This window comes from Larus michahellis, chromosome 2 (assembly GCF_964199755.1).
Source record: "Larus michahellis chromosome 2, bLarMic1.1, whole genome shotgun sequence".
Taxonomy (NCBI): domain Eukaryota; kingdom Metazoa; phylum Chordata; class Aves; order Charadriiformes; family Laridae; genus Larus; species Larus michahellis.
This window is the reverse complement of record NC_133897.1, coordinates 35573144-35598472: the sequence shown is the minus strand read 5'-3', so window position 1 is coordinate 35598472 and position 25329 is coordinate 35573144. Positions and strand designations below refer to the sequence as shown.

The 25329-nt window shown below is 41.3% G+C and overlaps 1 protein-coding gene across 1 annotated transcript in view; it reads left to right on the top strand.

The window, feature by feature from the left end:
- Positions 1 to 24580, top strand: part of RAPGEF5 (Rap guanine nucleotide exchange factor 5) — a 163945-nt gene extending 139365 nt beyond the window's left edge. The window contains exons 19-26 of the mRNA XM_074574833.1: positions 489 to 611; positions 1868 to 2046; positions 5376 to 5466; positions 8198 to 8248; positions 9370 to 9457; positions 12759 to 12823; positions 17385 to 17439; positions 20768 to 24580. Coding sequence (XP_074430934.1) covers positions 489 to 611; positions 1868 to 2046; positions 5376 to 5466; positions 8198 to 8248; positions 9370 to 9457; positions 12759 to 12823; positions 17385 to 17439; positions 20768 to 20886 — 771 coding nt within the window. The 3' untranslated portion in view covers positions 20887 to 24580. The remainder of the gene's footprint in view (positions 1 to 488; positions 612 to 1867; positions 2047 to 5375; positions 5467 to 8197; positions 8249 to 9369; positions 9458 to 12758; positions 12824 to 17384; positions 17440 to 20767) is intronic.
- Positions 24581 to 25329: the final 749 nt, after the last annotated feature.

The window sequence follows — 25329 nt, the reverse complement described above, 5'->3', positions numbered from 1 at the left end:
TTGGACTAGATTAATCATAAAATGGATGGGTTTATGTTATTTGTAAAGGTGGATTGATGGGCAAGTTGTGCGTATTTATTGTAAATCCAGTGTGTTTGCAGAATGATTCCTTTAGCTTATAATACAAAAATTTCCTGGTGTCTTAATTCAGCTTTTCTTTTTGGATGGTTTCAGGGATTTTATTTTCATTATGCTGTCTACTTGGTCAGTGTTTTATATTCAAGGTTTGGAGAAAGAGAGAGAGGGAGAGGGAGAAGGCCTAATCCAATAGCAAATCATTGATCTTATTGACCCATTTCCTGTTTCAAGCTATTTATTAAATAGGCTATAACTCTTTGATTTTGATTAGTGGGGGGAAAAAACCCTCAGAGTGCACTTAGAGAAGATTACTTACTCAGCCCTGTTTGGTACCTTGGTCCAATAGCTGTTTCATTGCAGAACTTTTGGCACTTGCTGAGGATTTTTTTTGCTCTTGGCTATTGATTTAGAACCCGTTTGCTGAAAATGAGGAATTGCAGCAAAGGTCTGTGAGAATTTTGGGAATCAACACCTGGGATCTTGCCTTAGAACTAACAAACTTTGACTGGAGCCTCTTCAATGCAATTCACGAGGTAAGAAGCACCATGTCCACTTCCAGGTATATTAGTCTCATGCAGCCTGGTGCCATTATGATGTCCTGACGTTGCACCAGCGTTTTGGAGCATCGGTATTCCTTGCTGCTCAGTTCACCATCATGACAGCATGATTTGGCAGCTCTCAGTAGTGGTGGCATTGAATTGGGTTCGGGAAATGTGTTGCTATCCTTGATACTGAAAAAATTTGTCGAAGGTTTGTGACTTCCCTGTGCTCATATGTTCCCTGTATGCCTGGTGGGCTTTGTTGAGATTTGCCTCAAGAGAGTAAAAGAGCATGATTATGCTCTAAAAACCGACTGTGTGAATATGTTGTATATGCAAATTGTCCTTTGCACTGAATAATGTTCCAGTAAATAGAGGACTCCACAAATAGGTGTCCTTGATATCCCTTTAACCACAAAAGAATTCGCAGTTTCAGCAATTTAGATGGTCACATTACTATTCTTGTTAGACTTCAGTGAGATAAAAAATACTGGACAGACTTTATAAAATGGGATAGTGGCCCCCTTCAGTGCCCATTGGGTTGTTTCAATGACTTCAGTAGGTTTTGGTGTGAGCTGCTGATAACAGTACAGAATGTCACTTGAAAATATCATTCACTGAACATCATGGTGTCTTTCTGAGAAAATGAATGGGAAATTCCCTTGCTTCTCATCAGGTGCTTTCCTTGATTTTTAATTTCAGGTTCTTTTATTCAGGTTAGACACTTTAAATCAAGTCAAGTTGATTTAAACTTGACTGGTCAAGTTTGGTGGGGTTTTGGGTTTTTTTGGGGTTTGTTTTGTTTGGTTGGTTCTTTTTCCCCCCAGAAATCGATATCCACACCTCTGTTCCTGAAAACTTGGCTATTTTTAGGAAGGAGTTTGAATGGAAATTTTTCAGATTCTGCAATGGTCTGATATAGTGGCGTTTTTATACTGCAACAGAAGTGATGAAATACAGAAAGATTGCTTATGTGCTATATCTGGCTGTAGCCAGAAGTGGAACTGCAGGAAATCTCACAAGAAAAGCACATCTTGCAGGACTTCCATGCCACTTGCCTACCATAATAAGCCTCTAGACTTTTCTGTGCCAGACCTGGACCCTGATTCATTTGTGACTGGTTCATGGATAATGAAAAAATAACCATCTGTAACCAAGTCTTGTTTCAAAAACATGCTTCTAAATAATTTATAATTCATTTACATTTTAATTGTTTTTATATCCCTAATAATGTTGTCAATGTCTTCCAGCAAGAGCTGATATACTTCACGTTCAGCAGACAGGGAAGTGCTGAGAACACCGAGAATCTCAGTCTTCTGCTCCAAAGATGCAACGAGGTCCAGCTTTGGGTTGCCACTGAGATACTCCTCTGCAGCCAGCTGTGCAAACGTGTCCAGCTAGTCAAAAAGTTCATCAAGATTGCTGCCCAGTAAGTTACTCAAGTTGCAACAAAAATCCTCGGATTTCCCATGCTTTATTTGGTGAGCAGAGAAATAGGTGCAAAAAGCAAAGAAAGAAAACTAATTTGTCGTCCTGTGTTTTAATAGTAAGCGTGCCTAGATAAAATATTCCATAAATAACAGCAGCAAACACTGTCCAAAATGAGATGTGGTGGAGTATGTGCTGCTCAAATCTTCCCTAGCAGCTTAGCCGCTGCATCTGCAGCGACAACCGCAAAATGCCTGATGATGCAGAGATATCTCCTTCCTGAGCAGAGGTAACCTGAGGACCATATTACAAAACTATTTGAGCAGCAACACCGTTACCCACCAAAGACTACCTGGAAACCAAAAAAACCTCTGTTGTAATCTTTAAAGTCCTGCCTCTAGGGGGGAAACTGGCTGGAGTAAGCTGTTGCCCCCTGCAATCCTCTCTGAAGTAATTTTTTGTTTATTGGACGGGGGGTTCTTCATTAATTAGATTTGGTCTATTAATTAGATAATGGTCTATTCTTGCACCATTACTAAATAGTGCTGGCATTTATTCTATGCCTTGGAACAGAATACAAATATATACTATACATAGAGAGTCCTTTTCTGTGTAACCACTCTTAGTAACCAAGGGAATAGAGCAATTTAAATATGAGCAACCGCTCTCCTTGCCTCTCTCTCCACTTGTTGGTTTTCTGCAATATTTGAATATGCATGTTCGTGGAAAATGTATAATTTGTTCCTTCATCGACTGGGTTGATTTAATTTGCAAGGCACTTACACAGAAAGGACTGTTCTCTGCTGAAGCAGTGCATTTGCTGAAATGAATTCTTCTAATCTAATCTAGTGTAACTCATAAATGTGATTTGATTTAGTTTGCAAGTCGTATGGTATCCAGTAGTATGTTCATATTCTGCCTTATCAATGGCTAAGTTTGGTCCAATTACATTAAAAACGGTCAGTTCCATATGTCTTGCTTGCATCACAGTAGCATCAATTTGCATTCCAAGGAAAATTTCATGTCTGTCCCGTATGAATAGGATATATTTGTCACCAGACTAAAATGTTGCTCTATTTGAATTAATTCCATCTCTGTTAAGTGAAAAGCCAAAGTTTTGGAGACTAGATACAGTTGTCAGTAAACAGTAGTGAGGCTGTCCCCGTGCATTGCAGAAGCACCCATCGTCGCAGTTTGTAGATGGTGAAATAATGGATGCACAAATAAGTGAGTGTGTAGTTTGCTTGGGATCTTTTTTTTTTTTTTTTTTTTAAATCAGAAAAGCAGCTTTATAAAAGAAGACATTATCGTATCTCATCAGTTCTGGAAGAGTTGATGGAAGGGGAAAAACTAGGGTGGAAGGATGGTGTGCCAAGCACAAGACTGTCATCGTGAGGCATGAGCAAGCAGCCCTGCTATTTTGTTTATGACTGAGGCAGAGAGGTAGGGAGCTGTGGGCAGCTCTGGCTGCCCCCTGTTACTTTCAGCTTGTCAGGAAAGCACCAACACTAAGATCTTATGTTCAACGTCTGTGTGCTTCACTGTCAAGGAGCTCCTGAAGAAGACAGAAGGCTTTTACATAAGTGTGTCAATGCATAAAAGAGAATATTTGAAACACAGATACCTACGCCAGCCACTGTTGATGAGCTAGTTGAAAATAGAAAACAAGTGATTCAATAAAGAAAATGAATAAGGATGTTGTTAGAAATGAACATCCTGAGGAGCTACAGAAACAGGTCAATGTAGGGTTAGAATAAATGGATTACAACAGCAGCCTTCTTGCTTCCCGATCAGGGGCTGACTGAAAAAGATGTACCTTCTCACTACAGTTCTTTGTGAGAAATGGGCCCAACCAGTCGACAGTTTATTCGGGCTGTGTTGGACACCTTTCTTGTTTTGGAATGAGTTACCTTTGGGAGCTGCCTGGCTTTAATGATAAAAGGAGTCTAAGCAACAAAGTTAGGATTAACTTTAAGATAGCTGAAGTGAAGTGAGAAATACGTCATCTCAAGATCGTTCACAGCGATGAGTGCAAGCTTTATAAAACTTGTAACAAGGATTGGCGTGTTTCCAGTCTAAGGCCTTGGCACGTACTTTTCCCTGATGATAAATCCCAGTGAAGGCAGTGGATTCATTCATACTTAAAATTATCTTAAAAGAGGATTTCTTACTGTCACACACACGTGCACACGTATGTTTATAGTGGTCTTCAAGAACCTGCAGGAGGAAGGGGAATCTTTTCATCTGAAAAGGGCTCAACTTTTTAGGATTTCAAATTTCCTAATGGATTAGCAATAAGCAGGGTCTGATCGTATATAGTAGAATGTCAAAGATTAGAGGCATCAAGCAAATTCCATAGGGACCTGTGTTGGAATCAGTGCTAACTGCAACTAATTTATAGGGATATGTAAATTGAACATTAATCAGATTTTCAGACAATAAAAATGATGAGGGATTGCAAATGCATTGGAGGATAGAAAAGAAAAAGAATGATCTAAGGAGTCTAGTGGCATGTGCAAACAACAGTAGGATAAGATTTAATTTAGATAGATGCAAAGTAATTCAGCTAGAGAATGCTAATACTGAGCTCAAGAAATAAATTCATGATTGTAAAGAACAGTACCGTGACAGAGGTCATTGGGTGATAATAGATGACAAATTAAAGGCAAGGACAAAGTGTGATGCTGTTCCAAATAAATAATTTGATATTTGTTTTATACTTGCATAGGATAAAGGTGTAAGAACTTAGAGCCAAAACAGAAAATATGTTTCTCCTTCCCTCCCCGCTGTCTCACTACATCTCCTTGGTAAGAAGGAAATGCACGAGAGCAAAGTTAAAATAAATTACAAAGAATTCAATGAAGGATAATAACAGTATGGAAAAGTAGATTGCAGGCCGTGACCACAAAGAGATATTGAAGGAACCAATGATGTACAATTCACAGAAAAGATTAAAAAGGGGATGGAAATATTTATAATACAAAAGAATAGAGGTCAAGGAGTTATTCTGTATGGTAAAGGACAGCTGAGAGTAACTTGAACATTGAAAAGGGAAAATTACTTTTGACAGCAAAGGAAAAAAATAACCTGCCAACAACAGGGTTGATGAAACCGTGGAACGTTTGCTAAAAAACTTCTTAAAGACCCCATCACCTAGACTGCAGGTGGTCATGAGAGGACATTTAATGAGTTCATTATGTGGAAGATGATTGTACGTTAGTGCTGAGGGTTGAAATGGGACTCAGTAGCCTAGGATACCTGTGCATTCCATTTATCTCTGATTCCGAGTACAAAAAATCAGAATACAGCGTTCGTATTTTTATTCCACAGCTGTAAAGCCCAAAGAAATCTGAATTCATTCTTTGCTATTGTTATGGGTCTCAACACTGCATCCGTCAGCCGGCTGTCTCAGACGTGGGAGGTAAGACACATCTTTGTATCTTTTAGGCCCTATCCAAACCATTTCTCACAAAGGTTGCATACTGGTGAATTATCTTTTCTTTCTAATTATTGTTTTTTCATGCTGAAACCAAACATGGAGCGAGTGTTGGTAGAGAAACTTCTCTGTGGTTTGAAACCATAGATACATAGCTATTCAAATAAAACTAAATGTGTCCTTCCAGAGCTTTTAAAAAAGAACAAAGCAAGGTGATTTTACCCTCTGGAAGAAAAAAAAAAAAGAAAAAGAGAGACGGGTAAATTATCCTAGCATTTTAAGTAGATGTCAGAAGAGAAAGTCTTATAAAGGTGGCTCCAAACAAACTGTACCTTATTGTGCAACAATTTCATTTTAAAAAAATACAAAGTAGAAATAAACCCTTTTTAATTCTCCTTTATCAGCTCTTTTGCAGCTGCTCATCTTATACAACAAAGTTAGGAAATGGGCGGTGAATAAGGAGCATACTGGAGAACAGAGATTATCTGCTTAAGAAGCTACCGGTTGCTAGAGAGAGCATGGGATGTTTAGATGAGGGTGCCACTGGGATCTGTGTTTATATCGTGGATTTTTTTTTTCATCCAAGTGAATTATTGAGTGCTAGTATTCTGCGAGTTTACTATATCTGCTGAAGAACCAAAAATTGGGGAAGGAGTGATCTAGCGTAGTGGGGTGAAGTTTCATGCCTCCCCCATGCCCCCAGTGCCACAAGTCGGCAGTACTCAAAAAACGGGAATCTGTAATACAAAGTGACAGAGAACAGCTGTGATCTCCTGCCTTGGAGATACTCTTGAGCATCAAGGGCTGAAACCAAATGGCCATCAGAGACTTACAAACCTATCTAACACTGTCCAGAGCCAAGCCTTCCCCCTTAGATGAAGTCATACGTATGGAAACATCACTGCCTATATCAGTGGCTTCAGCAAGCTGAGAAACAAGGGCAGTGACAGCTTCTGCAGGGATTTTATAGGACTTGGACAGGCAAGGAGGAGCTATCTTTAAATAACAGATGAAGCAAACATTTTAGAGAAAAATACATACCTGAGGACAATGATACAGAAACTCATTCTCTCTCCTACCTTTAAAATGCCTTGCCCACTAGGGAACATTTGCCCTCGCCTGCTCTTACGGCTTGCCTTCATCCCATTTCTCTGGGCTTTGGTAGCAGAGTGGAAGGGACTAAGTATTGTGTCAAAGGCACCCGGTGGCAATGGTGTAGATCTCCCACACAGAAACACACAGCTGTGTGATGAGACCTCTGGAGACCATGGGCTGCTGGTGGACTTCTCTCAGGAAGAGCAGAATATTTTGCTTGTCGGAACAAGGAATGCATCTGCATATGTATCATTGTAAATATGTCACATTTCTGTATGTAAAATATTTATGAAGTCACATGCTTTTTTATTTGTAAAACTTTACTGCACTGGAAATTTCAAAAGCAGAAGGTTATTTGCATTAGTAATGTGACTTCTAGAAAGTAGAGCAATGTTTATAAATTAATTATAATTACTTACACATGTAAATGAAGCCACCTAAATTTAAGGAACCATTTAGACACTAAATTATATTGGCTCTGCACTTGAATTCTTAAATAGGTAGCATGCTGCCAAGCATATTCTTCAATTTTTTTTCTACAGTATGCAGTGTTTTAGTGTGCCTAACTTTCCCTGATTGAAGATATTAAAAATTTGCAATTGCAATTCTATATTCTGTATTTAACCATTTTAATCATACAGCACATCCACTTAAGATCAATTGTTCTAAATCTCTTTTCTCTTGGTAGTGTCATTGTGGCTGTCAGGGTCTAAGGACAAAGGGAAGACAGGATTTGTACTAAGAAGGGATATATTTTACTAGACTAACTAGTATGGTTGAAAAAACAGACAGGCTTTAAGGTCCACGCACCATTCTTCAAGTCTGAAATACCAGCAGCAAAATTCAAACTGAAGAACGATTGCTTTGTGTATAATGAGGTGAATCTATTAAAGCATCTTCGAGATAAAAGGAAGGGGATGCTTGTGGAGCAGAGCAGATGTTATCATCGTAAGGGGCAAGAAGGTAGTTTGTGCCTGGCCTCCCTTGGAAGGTGACTCCTGTACCTCCCGGTGGGATCAGGATGGGATACCAGAGATGGAGTAATCGCTTTTTACGGAAAGTTCTCTTCCTCTGGCACCAGCATGTGCCAGTAGTAACACTGCTCAGCCCTGGGTGCAGTGTATCAAACAGCACTGAGCCTTACGCCTGTTGATTTCTAGAACTCATATTTTAAGGGAAGGTTGATTACAACAAATGCTCTAACCTGGATGTGATCGCAATGTCTGAATTCTCAGCCTGCGTTACTGCTTCTAACTTGATATGGAAGTTAAATGCAGCAGATGTGGAAGCTAGGGAAGAAAATAAAAACACCTGCTAACAAGCAGTTTCTATAAAAGAAAGATGCAGGTCCCTGAGGTGAGGCTGCAGGGTCTGGTGCCTCATTGGCATCGCAGTGAGCATGGTCTGTAATTAGGGCTCTTGGAGCTGAGGAGCTGAGGTTAACTATCTGAGAAGGTGGCCTGTTGGTACTTACAACAGGCACTTCACACATGGCAGTCTCATGGAAAAAGACACCTCAGCATTTTTCTGCCTATGTTTTGTTTGCTTGTTGGTGGTGTGTTGGTTTTTTTTAAGCAATTCTACTTTTTTTTTTTTCCCTCTGTTTTTTTCCCTACTTCAGAAAATTCCTGGGAAGTTCAAGAAACTTTTCACTGAACTTGAAAGTTTGACGGTAAGTACGGTGTTGACAGCAAACCGGCATTGCTTGTCTTTACCTGCCTTCCTTCTTCCCTGTTTATTTGGAGGCTGCCTGTCATTGTCTGGAGCTGGAACTTGTCATGTCAGAGCCGTGATTTGCTGAAGCCCACGCAGTCACTCCAGAGCTCAGAGGTGATCTCCAAACATGAATAGGAAAAAGGCTGACAGCTGGAGGAAGGGCAGAGAGAGGCAAATGTAGCGCCGGTTCCCCAGCATCAATTTGGAAGCTGTTCGTTTGCTCTGGTCGTTAATCAGCCTTTATCCAAAGCAACATGCTGCAGATCAGGAGAAAAGGAGGGCAGCTGAAGTTTAAAAAAAAAATAAAAATATCAAAATACGTGGCTAAGGGTCTTTGTCACCATTATCAAAGCTAAATAAACAAGTGTTTCCTCTGGCTGTCATGGAAATGGGTGCGTGGTGAGATCGCTGCCTGGCACGGGGAACATGAGATCCAGCGCTAAACAGATGTCACGCTTCTGTACTTAGAGTCCTTTATAAATTAATGTGTTTTCAAGATTGCGTGTGAACTGGTGTACAAAAGCGTTCATTTATATGGGAAATTGACATGACTTTTTGAATTACTTCTATAACACCGCTGAAACATACTCTCGTATTTTCTTTGAAAATCTCCAATATGCTCCATTGATCCGAGAGCAGTTTTTGTTGGGATTCTTTTGTTGTTCGTTGGTCATTTGCTGGTTTTGTTTTTGTTGGTTTTTTTGGTTTTTTTGAAGAAGAAATTAATCAGCAATACATTCTGGGATACATTTTGTGCTAGATAGTAAACTGAAGAGATTTTGCTAATAGAAATTTGTGGGGATATTACAGAGGAGTCCCAGTGAATCTATTCTGCAGCTTACTCCCATTTTCGCACTGCTTCATCTAGAGGAACATAATTGGTTTTGTTCCTTTCACTGTTTATGTTTCCTGTTCAGTTTAGTAAGTCACCTAGCTTAGAAAACCTTTATCTACCTCATTTCCCGAAGAAGCCTTTTATATCTAAATCATGTTCAGATCATAAGCCCGTAATGGATTTAGAATTGCTGTTTTTATAGCCTATTGATTTTTCTCTCTATTACCCAAATGGCTTTGTAGGACCCTTCTCTGAATCACAAAGCTTACAGAGATGCATTCAAGAAAATGAAATCGCCGAAAATCCCCTTCATGCCCCTACTTCTGAAAGGTAATGTTCAAGTTTGGCTGCTCCTCTTCATTGTGCAAGTGCATGTATGGAAATTTGTAATAGTTAATTAAAAAAAGTATAAGGTGATTTTTCCTTCAGGTGGACTTACGGTAAATATGTGGCAGATGTAGCAGCATCTACAAGGTAGCACTTGGTCTAGATAATAAACAGCTGCCTTCTAAGAGAGGGGGAAGATGGCAGTTTTCACACAGGTTTTCAGACTTCAGTACCTTCCCGGCCAAGTGTGGGTAGATCAATGTGCCATTTCTTTGGCCGCATCCTAGAGATGGCACAGGCAGCCTCGGCCACGCTGCTGGTCGGAGATGCTCGCCCTGCCTCGCCGGGCTAAACCTGCCTGGTGTCATCCTGCAGGCAGAACCTGCCCTGTCTGTCTGTCTGTCCTGAGAAGACGGGACAGTCTCTTACAGCTCTGAAAGAGAGAAATAAAATCTTACTATTAAAAAAATTAATTTAAAAAAAAATCAATTAAAACAAAATACAACTACTTGCTTAACGCAGTGAGCTGGGCAGCTAATTAAGTGGCAGGTATTTAAAATATTCCATTGTCTCAGAGTCATTAATTATTAATTGCCTTGTCTTTGAACATGGCAAATTCATTTGAGTATTCCTGTATTCCATAAGTGTTCTCTTTAGGCTGTTTATTCCAACCTGCTACTGCTGCTACGAGTTTAAACTGTTTGAAGACAGTTCTTCTCTAGATCAGTCGGTGACAGTTTGGGAGCCATCAGGCACTTCCCCTCTTTGCACATATCAAAGGAGTTTGCATTAATTCAGATGGATACAATTATCAAGGCTTCAAAATCAATATTTTTTAAGTGCTCTTGAGTATGTCTTGCCTACAAAGGCAGCAAACATAAAAGAGTAACTCGTAGCAATGATGTTTGCATACCACTACAATATGGTGTAAAAGAACAAGCACGTAAGCAGCATTTGTATCTGTAAAATGTATTGGAGATAGCAAGGAGGCTTTGCAAAATAACACAGCAGTCTTCTTCAGTACAGTGATCCATAAGGAGGTGTTGCCCAGGTTGGTAATTCCCAAAGTATTGCACAGTACATAGAACTTTATTCCATGTCAAGCATGTTTGTATTAACGGTATTTCCAAGACCAACAAAATAAGCATTGATAGCATAGAAATCATTAGTAACTCAACAAATTACTGTATTTCAACACACAAGGAACACAAGTAGTTTCAAGAAAAAACTGAAAATCATTAATAAACTTTTTCTAATTATGAAAAATAGAGTGTCCTTTTAAAGTTAATTAAATTTAAATGCAGAGCGCTCTTACAGCACACAGACGCAGCTTTTGAAAATCAGGCAGATTTTTCAAATATGTAATAAAATACTGTGATGTGCCCTTACAGCATAGCTCAGATGCAATTTTCTGGTCCACTGAATTTATCTAGACTCTCAGTTGTTGGCTGCAAAGCAAATTTCTGTTCCTTCCACCTCAGAGATATACACACTGCTGTCATTAACTTAAAAAGCTGCGTGGAAATTTCTGCTTCCAGTATAAGTTTTTCATTAGAATTGACGGACGGCTTTTAACTGCATTCATATAGAGACAAGTAATGCCTGTGTCCTGAAGTCATGTCCTTTCCCTGGGTGCCCCAAAGCAGCCCAGCAGAGGAGGTGTAGGTGGTCCCTCTCCCTCCTTTCCCCCTGATTTTTAGGATGCTGCCCAGGGGCAGCATGTGAAGCCGTTAACATTTCCATTCTAAGCAATTACAGAATGCCCCTCGGGCACAGAGCGAGTCTGTGAAACACAAGGAAATAAATCAGGTTGGCTGTTTTGGGGGAGGATGAAGCGGGGTGGGGTGTGACAAAGCACCCCCCAGCATCAGCTGCAGGTTCCCAGTCTTAAAATCCTTTGAAACGAGGGGGACCAAGTGGGCATCATAGGAGACCTACCTAGAGATGAGCACAGGAGAAATGCTGAGATGCACAGTTAGATTGGTGGGTTAGAGGATGGCGCTTCTGCTGAGAGAGATGTTGCCCCTTTACTGTGTGCCATTTGCCTACTGGCAGACACGGCTGTGGCTTTTAAGAAGCAGTGGTATCGGAGTGCTGCGTCATGCTGTGAGGTGGTGGAAGCCACATCCCTGGAAGTTTTTAAGGCCAGGCTGGATGGGGCTCTGAGCAACCTGCTCTAGTGGGAGGTGTCCCTGCCCATGGCAGGGGCATTGGAACTAGATGATCTTTAAGGTCCCTTCCAACCCTAACAATTCTGTGATTCTAAATAGTCATTACAGAGAGAGTGCTATTCTCCTCCTGGTACCCCTGGCTACCCACGCATCCAGGAGAGAGCTGGTAGGGGCGTGGTGGTGGTGCTCCTGCTAGTATTTCCAGTGACCCAGAGGATGCCCTGTCAGAGGCAGAACTTCACTCCCCACAAGGAAATCTGTCCATGTCCTTGGTACTTCGTGACCAAGAGATAGGTCTTGCTTTGTGTCCTAATATGCATCAGAAAAATGGAGAAAATTACCTCAAGTTACTGTTGTAATTGTAATCTTATCTTGGCAACATTTCTTTCGCTTGATATTCCTCTCTCTCCAGTTCATTACACTGTGTTCAGTTCCCTTCCTGGAGCCAAATATAGACCTTTTCCTTTTCCTCTCACTGACCTTTTTGTTGCCTTTGCAAATTCTCTCCAAGAATGCTGTATAAAAGTGTTTTTCCCTGGCCATAATACTTACTTCAAGGCTTTGAACTTCAGTTTGGTGGCTTGTGTTTAATGTCTCTGGCTGGCCACTGCATCCCTGCGGGGGCCTTCAGAGTCATTGTGTCCCGCAGAGAGAGACAAAGGGGTGTCAGAGCCGAAGTCCAGCATCTGGTAACTCTGCCCACATGGAGCTCTGGGCTGAGGGACCGGCCAGCCCCAGCCCTGGCACAGCCATGGGCAGCGTGGCCAGATTTGTGCCGCAGGGTGCGGAGATCAGGCATGCCATGCAGGGCCATCCCTCTGGATGCCCCATCCTGCTCCCGGCCACCCTCTGTATGATATGCACCCCAGAAGTAACACAGACCAGGTTTAATAAGAAATCAATCCTCCCACTTGAAAATCCTCTTGTTACGATGTGTACGTAGTGTTGTTATCTAATATCTCTGCATGTCATCATTATACCAGGCTTTTGTTCCACTGTTACAAGGTATTGTGTCAGTCCTTAATGGGATGCTTGCCTATTTTTTCTTTTTGTTGCTGTTTAGTCATTTTATTTCTTTGTATTAAACAACAAAGGCATGAAAAGTAATTCTTTTTCCTTTATTTTTTTTTCAGATGTCACATTCATTCACGAAGGAAATAAAACTTTTCTGGATAACCTTGTTAATTTTGAAAAGCTGGTAAGCTAATTTTGTTTTTCCTGTTTCGCAGAGACTCACATTCTTTTCTTTCCTTTCCTCTCCTTATCTTGTAAGACTAAAAGGTTTTCTTCTGGCTGAATCAGGAAGAAACAAACAGGGGTAAAAAAGAGCAAACAGGATGAAACGGCCAACAGTTTATCTCCTCTGCCCCTTTCCTCTGCTTCTCTCTCTTCTCACTCCTTCCTCACCCCGCTTCTGTGTAAAATGGCTAAACCAGTGATGGCCAGTATTGGCACCACACAGTCCACTCAGTTTTCTCTCCTTTGCACCACCTCGTGGACTGTTTCTCCTCAGTTAAGTTCTCCTGCTTCAGCTTTCTCTGAATTGTGTTTTCTGTTTTTTCTCAAGGCACCAAAGAAAAGGTTTCTCTAGTTTATCACTTGCCAGTGGTATGCTAATTTGAGGGATCTCAAATGAAAATCAAACTTTTTATATAGGTTAGATGATGAAGAAAATAATGCCTGAAATATGAATTAAACTGATTGTAAATACCACTATACTATGTAGAAGGGGACTATTTTATGTAGAAGGGCACTTACTGACATTGTGTCTTCGGCCACATCTACTCTAGACATCCTATGACATCTACTCTGGCATGATATTACTGATAGAGGCTTGATTTCTCTGATTTGCATATTTCATTTCTTTGTTGATAACATTTTCGTAGCACTGAAAGCCACAGTTTATATATCTGAAGAGTGGTGGAGTGGAGAAACTTTGATTCTTTTTGCTGGCCTGGAGTATTTGATCAAGAAACCAAAATGTTCTTCCCAGTTGCTCTAGATGTGCCATGGGACTGTTAGTGCAGATGGCTGTGCCTGGTGAATTGTTCCCAACTTTTTTCTCCGTGTGTTTACACTTGTTTGAGAATTAACGTGCAACCATGGAGTTATTCATGAACCAGATGTTGGACTTATTTTCATACCCCATCGTAATGCATGTTGTCTTTCAACTTGCAAGCAGATGTAGACCTTGACTTTTGAACCTGAGCTCCTCTTTTTGTGTTCTCTATTTGATTTCTGTACCTTTTCTTGTTACAGAGTTTACAAGAACGCTGATTTGCATTTAATGAAAGGTTTTCTTGTCCCAAGTCCATTAACTGTTTGACCTTTAGGTGTTTGCATAAAACTCATTAGCATGTTCTTCTTCATTGCCTCTTGGAAGTACATCCAATTAACATGTAAATTAAACTAGCCCTTGATGCACAATGATTGTTGCTAAAATCCCCCAACTGGCCCATATATTTATTTAGTGAATATGTAGGATTTGATTCTTGTTCCAGTCTTAGCCAGACCTTGTTAGTTTGTTTGTGTGTTTGTTGTTTAATCATGTATATGTTTAATGTATGCTGGGCTTGCTGGGTGAGATTTCCCATCCTTTCTGTCACCATTGTGTCTCCAGAGGCAGTGGGAGCTTTGCTAATTGACTTCAGTCAGCCAGGATTTCACCTTTTCCATGCAAATGGATAATGGGCATTTTAAATGGGGGGGGGGGGAGTCTGAGGTGATGGCGGTGGTGGGAGGGTTGTTCAAACTGACACTTCCTCCAAATTAGTAGTCGGATCACACCCTCGGGAACTGTGCTGTCTCCTGGAGCCCTGTGTACATATGAATGCAGGCGATATTGCAAGCTTAGGAAGTGGGAGCTTAGGAGAGATTTAAATGAGTGTAGTGGAAACTCAGGCAGTAGGCATATTACACCGGTTCGTTTGGATGCTAAGGTATGTAGTCAATAGGCACGAACTTACTAAGAAGATGCATCGCATCAGTTCATGTTTCTTTTCTAATTATAAGGGCTTTGTCCCAAGGAAGAATGTCTGTCTTGGTCTTACATACCGTGCTGAGCACTTTCTGACCTCTGCTGAGAAAAATTAGGATTGACATTGACTCCTGCTTGGTTTGGATCAAGGCACTGAACCTCACACGCAAATTTGCTGTTGCAGAAAAAGAAGAAAAAAATTATTGTACCATAGCAGATTACTGCTTTGGGGAAGGAATTTACTCACTGTCACAAATGCATAGAATTTCTACTTACAAATTTCAAAGCAAAGATGGTTTCTCATGTCTCCATTTGGATTAGTATTTTGAAATATTTCATTTCTTCATTAAACATCTCACCTGAAGGAGGACTTATCAGCCTGAACCATTGTTTTTTCCAACTATATCAGTTTGTTTAATAAAAGATACTCTCTCTCTCCGCAATCCCTTCTTCTTTTATATTCCTAGACCATCGTGGCCTCAACAATCCTACCGTGACTGAACTTGATTTGACATGATGTGATTGCGGTGAAGACAAAGTTAATTCAAAATATAAAGAAGGGAATTTGCAAAGAGAAGAAAATGAAACAATCTTTTGTCTCAGGAATGTTGCCTAGTTTTAGCAAAAGTTGAAGGGATTGCAGTGGTTTATTTAACCCCATGTTGGGTAAACTCTGGTCTAGAATAGTATTAGATTGATATTTAGTACCATACCCACTTCCTCAACTAAATCTGAAGGAGTAAATGAAAATATGGTTTTATCCTGTTGCATCTCAAGGTATTTCCACGGGATTACTGAGCTGCTTCACTGAAATGTGGCTTCTTCAGGTTTTTTTCTCCAGTCAGCCATCACCCAAATCTTAGCAATGACATGTCTTAGCCACACTCCAGCAAACTCTAATACAGGTCAATGGCCATTACCGTTTGTGATGATGCCTTCTTACCTAGTGCCTTCAGCTGTAAGGACCACGTACATGGAGCTGAAGGTTCTCAAACCCCAGCCCCCAAGTATCTGTGCAACTCCCAAGCTTGAGTTTTTGCTATACTCGGTTAAATGAGTGCTAATGATCCTAGGTAGCTGGTAGGCTGAAAGGCCATGAGAAATATGTATTACTCATCACACTAATGGTATGCAAGCACCTGCTTAAACAGTCAGGAAAATAGCATTTGCTTTGCAGATGAACTGGCTGATTTTCTGTATTACAATTGGATCCCAGAGAGCTGAAAACAGACAGAGAGAAATGCCTGATTAGGCTACTAAAGCTGGGAGATTTGAGATTCTGCTTTAAGACGGTGTTACACGAGGAAGTTCTTCCATTACCAGAACATCACTTTCAGAAGCCTGTTTTGGGATGGACCCCCACAGTGACTGACTACAAAGGAGAAACAGCAAAGAATGACAGTGTGTGTGATAGTGGGGTCTCTCTTACTTCTATAAGCCAAATGCAAAGGGTATCAGCTGGAAAACATCACGGCAGCAGCACTGGTGGAAGTTGTAGCTCTCCCAGTACTCACACTATTCATCATGAAATCTAGATCATCTCATTAGAACTTCATTAGAATCAGTGCAAGGACATCAGCACAAGAGATTGCATGATTTCGTGGCAAATGAAGGACAGCGGGTAACAAGAAAAATTATTTTGATTCACTGATGAAAGGAACATGAAGTTTCCATTAAACATGCTCTTGTGATAAGCTTTTCTGTGGAGGAGCCTTGTAAGCCACTCCCAGGGTGTTGAGAGATGAGCTGTTCTGCGTCATTCTAGTCTTAAACATACTCTGCCTGAGACAGTTAATCCTTTCTGCCTCTGATTGGTTTTGAGGGACATGTGAGAAGAGCATCCACTGTTTGCATGAGCTATTATATCGTTCCTGCTAACTGCAATTTGCTTAAATTAATTACTAGATTTGGTGAAGAGTTGCCACAGAAGCAGTCAAATAAAAAGAAAAAAGTGATGCCTGAAGAATTTTATGGGCGACATGTAGCGAAAATGAGTACACTCCACTGATTTATAGTGAACGATTCCAGTTTTCATAAGTTGAAGACCCAAGCCTGAATGAGAAACCAAACTTAAACCTCTTATTTCCTCTGCCTAATCTAAGTGAACGTCCAATATCCAAGCTTTTCTTAAAATAGTATAGCTACAGTATAGTCTTATTTGGTATGTGTCTGCAGAGACGTCAGGGTGCTTGCTCTGCAGCATTTAGGCTATGGGCTGGCTGTTTTGGGTTGGTTATCGTCCTGCAGAAAACGGCCTAGCTGATACTGGTGCCTGATTGTGCTAAGCATTATACAGCTATACACTGAGGCGTAGTCTGTGCCACAAAGGGGCTTACAGTCTAATTAGACATGTGGAGAGAGGAGGAGAGGTTGCAGACTAGCGAATGCCCTGGATAATGCACTGAAGCTGGGGGTTGAAGCCAGAAGCATCCACCCAGTCCACAGGACTTCCCTGCTGCTGGCTTTCAGTTTAATAAAAGTCACAGGAATGAAAATAAGCAACTGTTTGGCTGGTTTTCATTAGCACTTTCCATGGGCTCTTAGGGAGTTGTTCTCATTTAATCTGTGTGATATCAATAAGGACCTTTTAGACTAACCCTGTTTCATCATATGTTATCACTAAGGCGAAGAGCAAAGTCTCTCTCCTGCTGTCTTCATTTTCTACCTTACTACTGTTGCTTTTTGCTGTACAGTGTAGGGCAAGGAGATTTTTTCAGGGTTTTCTAATGACAGAATCCATCTCAGATTTTTGGCACTGATGTTTTATATCTTGTCTTTGCAGCACATGATTGCAGATACTGTTCGGTCATTGAGACATTGCAGAAATAACCAGTTTGGTGAGTAGCCAAAATTCGCTACTTATTTTGCCTTTGCTCAGCCTTGAGGTTTTGGGGTTTTTTTCTGCTTTCTTTCCACTCGCTCAGGTTTACTACAGCAGCAAAACGTGGACAACAATTATTTAACCAATTGGCAAGAGGGGGCAACGTTGTGGGATGGTCAACACAGCGGAAACCACAGTTGGATGAATTTTTAATTTACAAAATGTTTGCAGAAACAGTTCCTAAATTTTTTCATAAATTATTTTTCTGCAAAAATTATCACCTCTTCAAAATACTATGTAAGATCTGTGCCAGCTGCACTTAATAAGGGAGGTCTCTGATGTACGCTGCTGTTTCCCACTTGCCCAGCTATAACCAAGTTACGTCAGTCTCCTGCTTTGTCCCTGTGTTTTGGTAGTGGATTCACAGCTGTCTTGGCTTCCAGTAGCTAAAAGATGGTATTCATCACACCGGCTTTTCTCTTGGCTTTTCACCAAGAGCAATTGTTTGCTTATTTTGGGTTCTTAAGGACATTTCACAAAATTGTAGAAGTCTTCAAGATACTAAGATCCTCTGGGTTTCATGAAAGTAGTTGACTAGGTAGAAAGGAGGGGGTTGTGGTAGTACCTCTGCTAGGGGAAGCCTGCAAATAGAGCTCTGCCTGCTTCAGACACTGGAAGATCTATGCAGATGGGAACGGTCACGAGTTCCTCAGCTGCACAAAAGACTTTTTCTGTGTGTTTCCACCTTATCAGCCACCAGAGAATCCAACCCTAAGAGACCATGCCAGAAGACTCCAGCTCACTTTGTTCTGCTGCTCACAGAGGAGAAACCTTGTTTTTCTCCTTCTCAGCATTTCTCCTTCTCTGCAGAGAGGTTAAACACAGGAAGGGGACAAGCACAACACTACTTTAGGAAGTGGTTAGTTTTTAAGCCAAACCCGCTAAACATGTCATTTATCGAGGCCACTGAAACCTCTTTTCCAAAGAGAAGTTCAGAACTGTGCTGCAGCCTTGGGGAAAAAAGAGTTTGAATAATTTGTTTTTTTCTAGCTGAATTTTCAGCAGCCATCAGCATGGACTCCGGCAGAAAGAATAATAATAATTTTGTATATAAATACATGTACCTTAGAGAATGATAGGTACTGTTAAGAGCTTTGCTGAACATTTGTTCTGTAGAATTACCATGTGTATGTACAGGTTTTTTTAAACAAAGGCTGGTCAGTACTATGGTTCTTGTGTTATTTTATGAGATAGATAGATATATATAGAGAGATATATATATAAGAGAGGGAGAGGGGGAGAGGGAAAAGGATGTGCCTTTTGTTTTTATTCTGTTAAACCAGTTACTGAAGGAAATACTGATTAATCCAAACCATGCCTCTGTAAGTTAGAATGTCTCTTATTTGGTGTTATAAAATGTAGCATTGGATCCTTTTAATGATGTGAATTTTTTTGCAGCTTCTCTGCAAATCTTTCATCTCTTTCCCTTTTTTTTCCAAGTGGTTTTTTAAGTGTTGCAACATAAATCCAAGGTTAATACCTGAGATTTATCATATAATCTGGTAGTTTGAAGTACATGATTGTTACTTTATTTTACCACAGACTTGATTTATTGTGAAGCTGGCATTTAAAAAGCAGCTTATACAGACATCCCTGTAGGCACTTTTTTTTTCTTCTTAAATTCGTTTAGGCATGAAATGAATTCACTGAATATTTATTGAGACTTTATGGACAGTTTCCTTTTCTAGTGGGCTTATTTTGCTCTCAGGAATGTGAATCTTTCTACTGCATCAATTCTCAGATTGGCCTAAGAGCAGCAGGCGTCTGACTGTAGGAAAGAATTCAAACAAAACTAAGCAAGGAATATTATTGTTTATGAACTGTATCATGTGTATTAACCTTGCAGGCCAAAGTCTTTCTGGATTGGAAACTGGTTAGCTTCCAAGCAAGACTGAAATGCCTTTTTAATGGAAATAATACTTTTATATCCTAAATCCTGAAAACAAATAATAGCATTTCCAAAACCAGGCAAGGCAGCCTGAGAAAATAACAAAATTCAAAAAAAATATCATTTCAGGTGTTAATGAGAAATACAAATGTTTTCCAGTAGTTGCTGGGATCCTATTCCTTCAGAACAAAAAGGTCATCTCTGTATCCTGACACAAATTTATCATGTTGTCCTGTTCTCTCCCACATTTCTCAAGTTAGATAGCTGCTCAGAAATAGCTCCTAAAAACGGCTGCCCTGGAGCCCCGTTAGCAGCCACATGCATTGACATCCCACGTCACTTACCCAGCGTCGTACAGCACTCTTTAGAAACAAGTGGGATGGTCGGTTCCTGGAAAGCTTCTCATGTAGCTGGAGAGCGTGGAGAAAAGGATGATCATGAAACAAAGGAGAGGGAGGGAGCGTGCGAGTTAAGCTGATTGGTTCGGGGAATTTTGAGGGGTTTTCTTTTTTAATTTATGGTAATGTTATTAAAAATTCCTTGAGGACATGGACTAGTTTGTCTCGTTTGTCAGCAGTCAGCAGCGTGTGAGGAACATATCTCGTTGCTTTCTCTGCCTGTCTTGATGGGTGTCGTGGCCATGGGCTTAGCTTTTCCTTTTCCACTTCTGGTCACCAGCCACACTGAAGTGTTTCACAGGCGGCGAGTTCCCACAAGCCAACGTCAGGCGTAAAGCTTGTAACAGAAAACATCTGCTATTCAGGCCACCCTTCAATTTGTCTGTTACACAGCTAATTCCTCTTGCCGTGTAAACCCCCGTGAAATGACAGCATGACTCTTGTCTCTGTTACTAGATCAGAAATCAAAAGCATAACAGATCAAAACGCGGGGGCCTGTCAGAGCAGCTTTGAAGAGCTTTTGTATCTGTCTGCTGCGCTGACACCTTTCACCTGCTCTGAAGGAAATGATCCGGGGCCTGCTGTCTTGTGTACTTGTGTTAAGGTTGTTTAAAAGTTACAGGCTGGGTCGCCCACCCCTGCTCAAGGTCCCGTTGTGCTGCCAGAGCAACACAAAGGAAACCTTGAACCACCCTTCCAGGGGACAGACTGCCTGTACTGCCGGCAGGAGTAAATCTTCCGCTTGGGAAGAGTCAGCTTCTTGCCATCCACTTGTCCCTCCTTTGTGCATGCTGGCTGCCCAGCCTTGCCGCCTTCTTTCTTCTCCCCTTTTCTGTATGTAGCTGTTAGCTCATGCGTTGCACTTAAACAGCAAGTCCTTTGGATCACTGGCCGTCTTTTTTGTGACATGTTGGCACACCAGGGACTTGGTAACACATAGGGCAGAGGAGCAGGCAAGGCATGGCTTTCTGATCCGTCCCCTTTCTCCTGTCTTGCAGGCAATGAAGTTCCTTCGAAAGAGCATCATGAGCTGAAGCCATACGTCCATCACCTGCATGTCATCGACAACCAACAAGCTCTGTTTGAGCTTTCTCACAGGATAGAGCCGCGAGTGTGAGCATACACAGCTTCATATAACCTTGTAACTGCAGCACTTTGAATTAAGTGAATGTTTATGCCAAGCATGTTGCTTCCCTATATAAGAACAGTTTACTGAGTTTTATCAGTAGCTCAACACAACATGCGCAGGAAAATCAGGCACGAGCCAGCAAAGGAGCTGCTCACAGAGTTGCAGGGCAAGCTTGGTGCCATCCCCACTGGTCACCAGGACAGGAGGGAGCGGAGCAGCATCCTTTGAGCTCAGGAGCTTGGTTTCTGTGAAAATATTGTTCGGTCCAGTGTAGCTTTCAATGCAGATTCTGCCAATATTAGAATGAAAGGAATCGTCGTGTCACCGCAGCAAAACATTTCAGCAAGCAACATGCCGCAAGGGGATTGAAGCTCAGTTCACCGCATTCAGCTCACCACCAGTTCAAGGCTGCCAAAGTATTGTTGCCAAAAATACTGTGCAATCCGTGCAGCTCCCCTGAGTCCACTGGAGCATCGTACTTGAGCTAAGTGGGGACAACCAAGAACGGGAATATAAAAAGACAGGGCACCAGACGAAACTCAAGAGTGCGTCGTGATGTGGAGGTCAGCAGTAAACAGTTCACGCTGTTATGGTCCCTTAAGAATCTGCTTTATAAAACACACTGTAAGAGCCAATCCACTTTTGTTGCAATTTACGGACACAATTGTTTGTACACTGAAAACATGTTATTTTCTTTCTTTTCAGTTATCTTAGATTCAGCACCAGCTCCTGCCGTTAATGTGTTATAAATTATTATAGTAGGAGCTGTGTTTTCTGCTTGGATTACAGACTCCTTGGTGTAATGCAATGCCTAGATCCACCCACATTCCTAACTCGCCTCCTGGAAATACTGTTTCAGCAGGTAAAACTTCACCGAACTTGCACACGCTTCTAGTTTTTAAAGAACAAAAGGGTACACCTTATCGGGTACCACTGTAATTACCTGCATACACACCAGCTTACAGCATCAGGGGCCCTTTACTGCTACTGTCCCACTCACACTCCTCTCCAGGCCAATTTTCATGTAGCAACAAGTACTACTACTCAGCATGTACTGAGGCAGCGCTTTTAAAGTCTTGTCTACAGTTGACCTACATCTAAGCACCGCCATCACCGTGGCTCTGGTTTTCAGTGCTAAGAAGTTGCCCTGAAATAATCTAGCGAATGCCACGGGCAACGTGCAGTGTGCTGCACAGTCTGGCACGTGTTTGTACGCTGGCTCGAGGTAACAGTCCCTTTGCAGAGCAGGGAGGGTACATTGCATTGCTTGCCCATCTCTATCCCATGTTTCCCACGTGAGGAAGACTTCCAAGAGAATGCTCCTTTCCTGAAATGTGGGAATACTGAAGTAGCATGCTCTTCATCATTGTGTTATCTCTGGTTTAAAGGGATTTTTAAAAAAGCAGCTTTAACAAGTAGTCTGTGGGGGAATCTGTAGACTGCATTCGGTTTTCCCATCTGTGAAATATTGTATAGATCTATTGTAAAGGAAACAGATGTTTCAGAAATGTATTTGCTTGTACTTTGTTATTATCAAATGCTATATGATTTTTTTTTTTAAGAAAAAAAAATCTTCTTTTTACCCAGTAAAAAGAAAAAAAAATAAACTCTTGCTGGCCATGGAGTAAAAATTTCCTATGTTCTTCTGTAGATGTGACTGCACATATTGTAAATAACTCTTTTGTGCAAACAGACCAAAACTGTTCAGATGAGGATACTAGCTGCGGTGGGCTCCTTTTGGCAGTGTAAGAACACAAACCAGATACAATTTGCTGCTTGCGTTATTGCAGTTCTTCCTCTGGCTACAGCATTCCCCGCATCCCCACCCTAGCCGCATCACCTGGGTGCTTTGCTGGGTTTTGAGCTCCCCCTTGTGAAATCTTTTTTTACTGTGGCATTATTTTACCAGCCTGCATGCTAAATTTAGCTCATGTGGTGTTAACACTCTAGTCCACAAGCTGTTCTCCTGACATCTGTGGGAGAGGGAGCGTAAGAAAGTATTCAGGATGAGAAAGTGGGGCTGTTTCTCAGTTCACTGCATTTGGCTCTGTGATAGTTTTGGTAGTTGCTGCTGCTGAAGCAGCAGCAGTGCCAGAGGAGAATAAAAGACAAGGAAATTAAAGAAGGGGGCAAAAGACAGAAACAAACAAACAAAACAAAACAAAAAACAGAAGAAGAAAGATGGCTCTGTGCTCAGGCTTTGACTTGAGAGAATGCTAGAGCCACCTCGAAGGCTCCTCTGCCAGTTCAATGTGGTTGAAGTAAATGGATGCGTTAACTTGTACCAGTAGGCTTCAAGCTAGCTGAGGTATTGGCTCTCTGCACCGCTGTAACTTTATACTAAATCAGGTGTTGTCTGCCCCTTGCAGCTGACATAAACTCAGTCTGAAGGCACGTAGCCAGCGTTAACCTCGTTATCTGTGTCGTGGCTAATTAGACTACTGTTTAGAACTTTACAAACAACTTTTCATGGTGGCCTGTATAATTAGGATATAAATGTCTGGTCGGAGGGGCCAACTTGGATGCATCAATTTCATGTTGAAAATACGGATATTGTAACTGTTACCATAACGCAAAGGCAAATAGTCCAAATCTATAGCTAATATGCCTAATAAAAAAAGGCCCATCAGAGCCTTCGTTCAACAGGTGAAGTATTGCAGAGCTGGGCTGCAGACTGGCAAGCAGTTTGAAGGTGTGGTGGTTGGGAGGAGAACGAGAAGCAAACTCTGTGAAAGAGAGGGGGACACTACACAGCCTCTGCCAGGGTCCAGCACTGGTGATATTGTGTGACTTTTTAAAAATCCTTCAATACAGCAATTATGTTACATAGGATAAAAATCCACGAATCATAGAATCATAGAATCATAGAATTGTTGAGGTTGGAAGGGACCTTTAAGATCATCGAGTCCAACCTTTAGCCAGTTTATCACAGTCACACCTCTGCGTATTTTCTTAAGTAGCTAGGAGGAGTAATTAGACAACACAAAGGAAGAAGCTGGGTCACTTTATACCTCTTTGATGTGGGATTTTGTTGCATCAAATTTAGATGTTTCTATGACACATCTTTTTGATTCCAGCCCGTCTCAGATAGACATAAATTACATTTGCATGACAGTGGCAAAAAAAAATGGTGTTATCAGGAATAGTAAGACATATGCTGCTGTAAAATTACAAAGAAAGATGTAAATACTAAACATTTTAGCAGAGTAATATTTATTTGCATATTCTATTTATTGCCATCTTATTACACTGTTAAAAATACTGGGATGAAGTCAATGAGCTGAGGTAAGAACACCTGCCTGTACCGTTCTCTCTGAGTGCTGTAATGCTGTCAGCTTGCATTAAAACTAATAAAATGGAAAACCCCAAATCAAGGTATTTGCCTAACTTCTCAGGGACTACAGCTAGTAGTTATCCACCGTTACGAGATCTGGTATGTATGAAATAATCTGATTTACCAGAATCAATGTTGCCAATGTTTTCCTTTTCATATTTCATGCTTGTCTGCCTCTGTACATATTATTGTGTTGTGTATTTATGAGAGCTAGTAAGCAATAATTTATATGTCTAAATGGCCAAGCAATACAAGGTTAAAACTTGTAGAAGCAACTGTTACATTTACCTTGCATTTTCCAGTGTTTTTTAATATCGCTTTTCAAAATATAAAAACTACCTTAATGAAGCCTGGGCTCTGTGCCTTCATGCCTATCACATGTACTTTTTGTTCCTAACAACTGGAATATTTTACACTCATACTTCTAGTCATTCGGTTCCGCAAACCCTTGTCACGTTTGTGAGGTGGATGCAGACCAGTGTGCGCCTGGTTAGAGGCTCAGGAGCGCAAACCTATTCCTCTCTGGTCGGTGGGATTTTCTGGTACTGATGTATCCCAGGCAGTTTCAGAAGCAGGGGTGATGTTAATGGGGTCTCAGCTGTGCCTTATCATCACAGCACAGTCTAAGAGGGGCCTGGAGCCACCATGAGAAGTCCCTGTGGGAGAGGGGAGGAGTAAATCTATCTTCATATCCTCTGGAGTCTCCTTATCAGCACTTGATCCTCTTACTGAGGACAGCCAGTGCTTTCCCCTGTCATCAGGCATCCCTGCCGGTGCGGTTTCCTCTCCCTCCTCTCAGCTGGTCTGCAGCGGGGAAGGCAGAGTCCATGATGGGCTGCGAGTGTGCTGTAATGCAGCTGAGTGAGGCTTGTCCTGTCCTTCTACCCTTTCCACTTGCAAACCCTGTGAACCACTAAGCCAAACCTGGCTATTTCACGCAGAAATAATCCTCGGTACTTACGGCGTGATGTCTGTTCAAAGTGCTTTACAAATAGGCAGCACTTAATCCTCTAAGTGCCTGCACCTTAAATAGTCTTAAGCCTGACCTACAAAGTGTTTGTGCCAGTGTTAATATACGGGTAGGGTGAATTTTAACT